General features: G+C 51.4%; 1 protein-coding gene across 1 annotated transcript in view; it reads right to left on the bottom strand.

Annotated features, from left to right (window-relative positions):
• Positions 1 to 6,544: 6,544 nt before the first annotated feature.
• LOC102491367 (zinc-alpha-2-glycoprotein) overlaps positions 6,545 to 9,687 on the bottom strand; it is an 11,846-nt gene continuing 8,703 nt past the window's right edge. The window contains exons 3-7 of the mRNA XM_027767207.1: positions 8,483 to 8,746; positions 8,004 to 8,276; positions 6,984 to 7,262; positions 6,751 to 6,888; positions 6,545 to 6,670 (exon numbers count right to left, since the gene is read on the bottom strand). Of these exons, the coding sequence (XP_027623008.1) occupies positions 6,785 to 6,888; positions 6,984 to 7,262; positions 8,004 to 8,276; positions 8,483 to 8,746 (920 nt within the window). The 3' untranslated portion in view covers positions 6,545 to 6,670; positions 6,751 to 6,784. The remainder of the gene's footprint in view (positions 6,671 to 6,750; positions 6,889 to 6,983; positions 7,263 to 8,003; positions 8,277 to 8,482; positions 8,747 to 9,687) is intronic.

Below are 9,687 nucleotides of genomic sequence, written 5' to 3' on the forward strand. Positions count from 1 at the left end.
ATTTTTTTATAATAACTATTTTATTATTTATTTATTCATTCATTGATTTTTAATTTGACCAGAGAGAGACAGAGGGTGAGAGTGAGAGAGAAGAAGTGAGAAAGCAAGCCACCAGGTCCAGGACTCGAACCCCGATCAGCCATGTGGGAGTGTCCAGCACCTTAACCACCACACCACCTGCTGGTCCCTATACTGGCAATTTTTTAAAAGTATTTTTTTTTAATTATCTTATTTAACTTCATTTTTTAATTATTTATTTGAAATTTGACCAGAAAGGGACAGAGAGAGAGAGAGGGAAAGTGAGAAAGCAAGCTGCCAGGTCTGGGACTTGAACTGCGGTTGGCCATGTGAGAGTCCAGCACCCTTAACCACCGCACCACCTTCCAGCCCCTAAAACATTGGCAATCTTTAGAATGTAATGGAATAGCATAAAAGCTATCCTTACGGTCTAGGTTTAATACAAGCCAATGAAACAGAGAGGAGTAGCTGTAGAACTAGAAGACCTGGTTGTAATGGTCCCATCATTGCATAGTGGCATTGACCTTTCTTAAATCTTGTAACAGCCTCCATTTTCCAGATTTCTTTCTGAATGACAATATAGGAGGGTTCCAAGGACTAAAAGAAGGTTCTCTGGGTCCCAATTTCAGCTGTTCTTGAACAAGTTGTCTAGCTGCATAGATTTGTTTCCCCCAGTTAGGAAGCCATTGGTCAAATGAGGCAGGCTCCTCTGAAAGCCAATTTATTGGAGCAGCAGTCCTAATGTTTGGGGGATCTACCAAGGCCCCTATTCTGAATGTGAATCTGAGTATTCTAACCCTTTGTTGTCTAAATTGTAAAATATTGGGCTATGGGGTCTTCGCCCTGGGCCATCTTTGAAATGGTAGAAGACCTCAGTGTAGGTCTAGCATTGTTTGTGTTATAGGTAAAGAAGGACTATATAGGGGACCAGCAGGTGGCGTGGTGGATAAGGTGCTGGACACTCCCACATGGCCGACCGCGTTTCGAATACCGGACCTGGTGGCTTCCTTTCTCACTTTCCCTCTCTCTTACTCTGTGTATCTCTTTCTGGTCAAATTAAAATGAATGAATGACTAAATAAAATTAAATAAATAATTATAAAGAAAAGACAAAAAGACTAGATAAATAAATCCCATTTTTTTGAAGTACATCTCTTTCTTTTTTAAGATTTTATATTATTATTATTTTTAAAATTTGACCAGAGGGAGTCACAGAGAGGGAGTAGGAAAATGAGAAAGCAAGCCACCAGGTCTGGGACTCAGACTGTGGTCAGCCATGTGGGAGTCTGGTGCCTTAACCACCTTGCCACCTGCTGACCCCTGAAGTCCATCTTGGCTCCATAAATTCAAAGGCATGTCAGACAAAACGTTAGGTTGAAATCGTCGCCTATGACCCTCCTCGTGTCCAAGTAATAGCAGAATTATTTGTTGTTCAATTAACATATCCTATCCCTTCCAATGCAGAGTTAGTAAATTCACAGGGCCAATTTCTGGGCCAGTCTTTTTGGCTATTACTGAAACATCAGTGCCAGTTTATCTAAAAGGCCCTGAAATTTTTGCCCTTGTACGGTTAGAGTATACATGCGTCGAGTTTCTCAGATAACCTGAAGAAGGTAGGCCTGGTCTGAGGATTGCAATCCTCATTGTCCTTTGGGCTCTGTAGCAAATACCTGTCCTTTTAAGACTGCAGGTAACAGCAAAGCTGTGCCACAAGGCCACATTCAGGAAGCTGAATAACTGAAGAGGTCGAAGGAATAACCTTGATCTCACCTGAATAACCTGCATTTATTACCTGTGGGGTCACTATCAATCCTTTTAATGACATAGGAGGCCTTCCCAAGACTAATCCTACTGTGCTCTGTGGCAAAGGTCCATAAACTACTGTAGGAGTCACCCGTGGACCCCTACCTGAAGGTGGGTCTGGAGTCCGGTCATGCGCTACCCGAGGTTGTCCGCTAGAGATCTTGGATCGTTTGTGGCCCGCAAATATTCTGTCTGGTTGGGTGTGTCCATAGAGACACTATAGCTGGCCCTACTATGTAGCGGGCCAGGCTGGTCCCCTTCCGTTTCCCGGGGCAGAAGAGGCTTTCCCTCTACATCTGTGCCCGCACGCACTAGCCCAACGTCTGCCTCTCTGACACGGGGACATATTCCCGGCACCTGTGGATTGTTGGGCATGTGACAGTCCCGAGCAGTGTCCCACCCTGCCGCAGTTAAAGCAACTACCCTTTGGTTTCTTTTGGATTATTTTCTTAAAGACGGTGCCCAGAGCTATACCCTGAATTTGCAACTCCCCAGTATCCTGACATAGTCTAATATAATCAGTCACTCTGCCCTTTATCTGAGATGGGCTGATGCTTCTTCTTCTTCTTTTTTGGAGAGGTTTTGGCTATAGGGTGTGTGCGCTCACCAGACAGACAGAGAGAGACAGAAAGTGAGAAATCACCCCCTAGAGGGGATGGTCACACCGCAATCCCTTCTCCTCCATTCTCCTCTCGGGATCTTGGGCACACACGCACACGTGCCTGGCTTGAGTTTTAAGCCACCAGGTCCCGGACGCGAACAGCAGTCGATTACATGGGAGTCCAACGACATAACCATTACGCTAACTGCTGGTCCCCCTTCTTCTTCTTTTTTTTTTTTTTTTTAAGAATTATTTAAATTGTATTTATTTGTTTTAATTGAACCAGAGTGAGAGAAAGCAAGAAAGCAAGCTGCCAGGTCCAGGATTTGAACCGCAGTTAAACACGTAGGAGTCCAACGCCCTTTGCCACCTGCCAGCCTGAGGTGATACATTTTCAAAAGCCAATTGTTTTGGGGAACCAGCAGTTAGCGTAATGGCTATGTCGCTGGACTCCCACGTAGTCAACCGCGGTTCACGTACCGGACCCGGTGGCTTAAAACTCACACCGGGCGCGTGTGCATGCGTGCCCAAGATCCTGAGAGGAGAATGGAGGAGAAGGGATTGCGGTGTGACCATCCCCCCTGGGGGGTGATTTCTCCCTTTCTGTCTTTATGTTTCTCTCTGTCTGTCTGGCGAGCGCACGCGCCCTATAGCGAAAACCTCTCAAAAAAAAAAAAAAAAAGTCAATTGTTTTAACAACATTTTCCCTGCTTCCAGGTCAGAAATCGCCTGCCCTAAGGCTTGTGCCAGATATGATACAAAATCTGAGTAGGGCTCGCTGGGCGCCAGGCAGATACTCGACAAGTTCCCTGACCTCTGTCTTTTCCTGGGAGTCTCCTACAACACCTCAAACAGATATTTCTCTGTTGCTATGCTTGTAGGGAGTACCCGAACTGATGGACAGTATCAGAGAAGTCCCCTGTCCCTGTCAATACTTATAACATGACAGGTACCCCATGTTGATGGTTTTGACTTGCCTGTTCTTGGGCTTCCCCAAACTAATCTGCCTTCCATAAAAGACAATCACCTCCTTCCAAGCACGCCTTGCCTAACACCTGCCGACCATTAGGCGGACGTGCTGACTGCTTAGCCGTTTCTAATACAGCCAGCGTACACGGCCCCAGGGGCCACACCACCCACAAGCCGATTTTAGCTCTTTTAGAATTCTGAAGGACCCAGGCTCACGTTGGCGTATTGTTTGTCCCGGGTTATTAGGCTCTGGGACCGCCATGGCTGGACATGTTAGTTTAAATCCCGAAACATCTTCCCCTCTCCACCACACCATGTAACGCTCTGAAGAGGGGTTAAGTGCAGACAAAGCTTTCTTCCCTTGTATATTCTTCCCACGGGGGCGCGGGGGGGCTCCAAAGGAAGAGCAGTGGGCCCGGGGAAGCACAGGGCCAAGGGGCTGTGGCTCCCGTCCTTATTTAACTGAGGTCTGTCAGGAGCCACGATCTCAAGTCTGCCTAGATCGGGAGACTCATTTCCACCCTCGCTGCCGCTCTGCTGTCCCCCGTTTCAGGACCAGCTCCTGGCTCTCCAGGCGGCGAGGAGGTCTACTTCTCTGGGGTATCTGATAAACGAGTTTGGAGCAACCTCCCAGCTCCTCTGGAGGGTCTCGCCTCAAATGCTCCTTAACTAAACTCCATGACGAGCAAGCCAAACTGGGAATCACAGTGGTCTCCGCCGCGTCTCACTCCAGGCTTGTCCCAGGTCTTGTCATTTCATATTCCCTGTTCCGGGAACCAGGGGCCTGTTCCCTGCACGTCAAAGACGTGCCGTAGCTGCTCGCTACTTTCACTGCCCCTCGCCTTAGCATGCAGAATGCCTTTCGGACGTACGTATGTCTTGGACAACCGTCCCGTTTCACACCCGACTCTAACGCCCTCTACCTTTCAGTTCCCGGCCTGGATTCCAGGTGTCCACTGACCCTTTTTATTTGCAGTTCTTCCATACTCGGGATCCTGTTCGTTTATTTGCCCACGCTGGGCGCCAGCTGCCTCAGCCTTGAGGTAAGCGGCCGTGGAACCCCAAGTGGAAGAGGTGGGTTGAGAAAACGCACACACAAGGGAAGGGAAGTGGGAATCTGGTGGACGGGGCGTCTCCGATGCAGAACGCGCAGCACTGACCTTCCCACATTGATTCTTTCACGCGGCAACGGGGGAGGGAGAAGCAGGAGGTAAACCGGGTGCTTTCTGTGGTCGCGGCTGTGGAGCATCGTGGGTCCTGTGGTTCTTGGCTGACACGCAGCTGCCTTTGATCTACACGGCCCCGGGCGCACCAGCAGATGATGTTTTTTGTTAGAATTTTCGCTTGCCGTGCAGCGTCAGCACAAAGACCATATCTACTTGTTTTTGTTTTGGAGAGGTTTTTGCTATAGGGCGCATGTGCTCGCCAGACAGACAGAGAGATAGAAAGCGAGAAATCACCCCCCAGGAGGGATGGCCATGCCGCAATCCCTTCTCCTCCATTCTCCTCCCGGGATCTTGGGCACGCACACACACACATGCCCAGCGTGAGTTTTAAGCCACCGGGTCCGGGACACGAACTGCGGTCGGCTATGTGGGAGTCCAGTGACATAGCCATTACGCTAACTGCTGGTCCCAAGACCATATCTACTTTTAAAGGTTGCTAGTGCTTTGTCCAGATCTGCTGCTCCCTCACGTAGTAGTCATGATTTTTTTTTTTTTTAAAGTAAACCACTTAACTGAGTTAGGCAATAAGATTTTAAAATGTTTATTTTTCTTTTATGGTTATTTACATCATTTAAATCATTTTACATTAAAAAAAATTTAAGGGGCCAACAGGTGGCATGGTGATTAAGGTGTTCTACTCCCACGTGGTTGATTATGGTTTGAGTCCCGGATCCAGCTGCCTGACAATCATTTCTGGGCATCTGTGCATACATGCCCAAAATCCTGAGAGGAGAATGGAGAAGGGATTGTGGCATGGGCATCCCCACTGGGGGATGATTTCTCACTTTCCCTCTCACTCTCTTTCTCTGAAATAGGACTCTCACCCATGAAACTTTAAAACACAGAAAGTGCATAGAAGACATTTGCATTCACGGGAATGTGTAACATTTTAAATACGCAGGTGGCTTCGTCTACAGCATACTGGACCGCAACCCCAGCAACCACATGGAGCTGCGGGTCTAGCTCGCTAGGTCGCCTGAAAAGAGAGAGTATATGCGGGTGCTGGAGGGCTGGGAGGGGGACAGCAGCGTGAAGGGACCTGTCAGGGGGCACTCTATCACTCCTCCATGTGCACACACTTTATCATTAAAAAGAAAAAAATTAGCATACGATCTAAGTGAGAATGTGCAGAACCAGGCTCCCTGACAATCTGAGACCGACTGAACTCTTTCAGGAAACCTTCTGGAGGCTCTTTCGCAGAAGACATAAAAATAAAATATGTTCACTTTCTTCCATCCAGCCGACTCATCTTTTGCCACTGGGTACAGGTAAACCTGATAGTCATGGGCAGAGAAACTGTTTCTTTTTGGGAAAGAAAATAAACAAACAAAATAAAGAGACAAAAAAATTTTTGAGTTTTTGGTATTCACATTTTGGGCTCAAGGTCACTCTGAAACTTGGATCAATTCTTCTCTTTGAGTTTTAAGAGATATTCCTTAATCCTTATTTTCAAAGAGTTTGACCGGGGTCAGCAAGGGGCATGGTGGTTGAGGTGCTGGACTTCCATATGGCTGACTGTGGTTTGAGTCCCGGATCTGGTGGCTTGCTTTCTCACTTTCTCTCTCTGGTGAGTACTTATGCTCTATAGCAAATTAAAATAATAATAATAAAAAAAAATAAATCAAAAAAAAAAAAAAAAAAAATTTTTTTTTTTTTTTTTTTTTTGAGAGCAAGGGAAAGTGAGAAAGGAAGCCACCAGATCCAGGACTTGAACCTTGGTCAGCCATATGAGAGTGTCCATAGCCTTAACTATGACACCACTTGCTGGCCCCCAAAAATAAATAATTCTTAAAAAAGTAATAAAACATTTGAAAAGATAGTTCCAGGGAATTTCTATACTAGAAAATGAGTTTAAAAAGAATTGAAGAAGGAAAAGAAACACTTCTCAGCTGCCTATCCCACGGTACAACTCTTACGCAAAAGGCACCTCGTCTCCCTCTCTGCCTCTCTCCCTCTCACTCACTCTCTTCCAAATTTCCCAGTTCTTCCCTGGTTCCCGAGCAGCCTTCACGATGTGCTCCAACAAGCAGGAAAAGTCTACTCCTCTCCCGTCCCTGGAGGAGAGAGAAGAGAACTGAGTCCACGCACCACGGAGAGAGACCGTCTGTCCTTGTCCTCCGGCCCCGTGTCTTACCTGGACTTTTTCCATTCTCTGTGTCCTTCCGCTTCTAGACACAGGCCACCAAAACCAACACGGAGGGAAGTGTGCAGACAGCCAGGACAACCGCGGGGGTGACAGCAGCCCCCGGCAGAGCACCCCGAGCTTGAGGGCCTGGGGACCCCAGGAAATGGGCTGTGACTATGCCCAGGGGGCCCCTCCTGACCCCACCTCCAGCTCGCTGAGGCCTGAGGATTCTGGTTCCTTACCGAGAACGACAGGGACGGTGGTGTTCAGCCCACCGTGTCCCACATGGCAGGTGAATCTCTCCTCCTCTCCAGGCTGGGTCTGAGTGGTCAGCCAAGTCTGGTAGGTCCCGTCCCCACTGGGCAGGATGGCCTCCAGCCCAACGGTCCCCTGGGGCACGGGCTCCCCATCCCGAAGCCAGGTCAGGGTGGCACCCCGGGGATAGGAGTTAAAGGCCTGGCACGTCAGGGTGACCCTGCCCAGTGGGTTCTGCCTTCGGATCACATTCACCAGCGGGGAATCTGGGGGAGACAAAGCAGAGAGCAGTGAGGACGAGGACTCCACCCTCCCCCGCACACCAGAAACCCAGCAGGAAGCAGCCCGCCCCTGGAAATCCCCCAGGGCACCTCGGCTTCTGCCACCCCTCCCTCAGGCCCCCTTGGAGAGCTTGAGAGGATGAAGGGGAGCTCTCGGGCCACTGGGGCTGCCTTCGCAGGCCTGGGGAGGCACAGCACAGTGCAAGGGAGTGCAGGGGAACTGTGGGCACTGACGGGCCGAGGGCTGCTCTAGTCCACAGGGGCTGCAAATCCACTCCTCTTCCCATGACAAGATCAGCCCTCAGGCTCCGGGGAGCCACGGGTGTGCCCATCAGCCTGGCCAGCTGACTCTGGCTCAGAACCTTTGCCCTGAATGATCCCTGATATTTCTCTCGGCGGCCTCTAGGTGTCTGCCTCTCTCAAGGTCCATGCTCCAGAGAATGAGGCTGGGGAGAAAAGGTTTTCTCCTGCCGTCTGTGGCCTGAGGTCTGAGAGCCAGGCCCACCTCTGGGGTCCTCGATTCCCTGGCAGATGGACCGGGCAATGGCTCTAGACAAGGCCCCTGGCCCACCCACATGGGTATGCCCTTAGGCGTGGCACCTCCAGCAAGCCAGAGCCCAGCACCTAAGCTTGGCAGGGCAGGGGAGCCACTCCAAGTAGCAGGAAGGTTCTCCATGTCAGGAACAGGGGTACACTCGGTGACGGGCACCTCCTCGGGCTCGGTACCTGCACTCCCCAGGCCTCTCAGGGAAGCCAGGTGTCTCCGGAGTTGGGCAGGACAAGTCTCCTGCAGGTAAACCTTAACCAGATCTGCCTGGGGGCTGTGTCTCTCCCAGAACTTCTTGATGCGCTGGGCGGAGGGCAGGGTCGCTGTCCACGTGAGAGTCTCCAGGTCAAAGGTGAGGAAGTCCTGCCCATTGTAGCCCAAGCGCCAGAAGCCTCCAGTGCTGAGGTTGTCCTGGAGCTCACAGCCCAAGGTGGCCTGGAGGGAGTGAAAGCCTGGGTCCCCCCAGGTAGTGACCTGTCACCTCGCTGTTCCTGGCCCTCCGCACCCACTGGGACTGCAGCCCAGAGGGGATGTCTCTCCTCTACCCAGGTTGGGGGTGCCTGGTGCAGTCTCAGGGAGGCCTGGGGTCTCTACTGACTTCAGCCTTGCTGGGCCTCGTTCCCCTGCACCCCCACCTACGGCACCAGCACTCACTTACCCCTGTCCTGCCCCTGCTGGCTCATGATGGCTGCCAGGGTCCCTCTGAGCTGCTGCTCTTTCTCCTTCAGGTCTTCAGTCTCTCTTGCCCAACTCTCTGCTCCCGGGTATCTGCTCATCCTTGGACCCCAGGGCTCTGCCCGGTGGCCCTCGCTGTCATAGCGCAGGAAGGGCTCATCATCGACGTACCCCAGGGCCAGGAACTGGGGCCTCCGAGGCCAGTCCGGGGGCAAGGCCATGAGGTCATAGCGGAGAGTGTGGGTTCCTGAGGGAGGAGGAGACACAGGTGACGGCCCTGTCCTGCCCTGCCCTACCTGGCCCTGCCCTGCCCTGCCCTGCGGGGCCAAGGTTTCGTGGTTGCCCTGCCTCCAGTTACTTAAATGAGGCTCTTCTGGGCTGCCGCCCGAGGAGGCTGAGGATGTGATGAACAGAGAAAGAGGGCCGGGCAAGGAGATGGGGATGGAGAGAGATCAGGGAGCCTGAGGAGTAGGGGAGAGGCCAGAGTGTATTCAGGCAGGGGCAGAGTGACAGGGAGTCGACTGGACAAGGGGAGACTAGAACATCTGAACCGAAGTCTCTGAAAAGCAGAACTGAATTTCCGGGCTCTCGGCTGGACCCTTGGGATGAAGGTCCACATCGCGGCAGCTGAGCCTTAGAACTGCAGACCCTGTGCCGGCCCACGTCGGTCCTTGTGGAATCGAGCAATCGCCCCGGTCCTATAATCGGCCAACAGTGAAATGAGAAAGCGGCTGGGGAGAGGACCCAAACCACAGCCCCAGTGGGTATGCCGCACACAACGGCCCGGATGTCATGAAACTTCTGGGTACTCTAAGGGGTGAGATATATCACTGGGGCCAGCTGGGGGCGTGGTAGTTAAGGGCGCTGAACTCCCACACGGCCAACTGGAGGAGTCCGACCTGGCGGAGCTCCAGGACCCGTCTGAGCCCCTTGACCTTTGAGCACCACTTCCGGTTGGTTCAGTACGTTGGCAAGGCCACTACTGTACGCCCCCCGACCTGGGAACAAGCTTGGGTCAATTAGCATGTCAGCAAGGCTGTTTGCTATTCGCTCCGGGACTGTGGTAGCCTTGCTGGGAAGTGACCCCCCCTCTGACTCCCTGATATACTACTATAAAAGAATTATATAGTTCTCTCATACATCTGTGTGGTAAGATTTCCCAAAAGTCCCCCGACCGCTCCCCTTTAC

This window comes from Tupaia chinensis, unplaced genomic scaffold (assembly GCF_000334495.1).
Source record: "Tupaia chinensis unplaced genomic scaffold, TupChi_1.0 Scaffold000067_1, whole genome shotgun sequence".
Taxonomy (NCBI): Eukaryota; Metazoa; Chordata; class Mammalia; order Scandentia; family Tupaiidae; genus Tupaia; species Tupaia belangeri.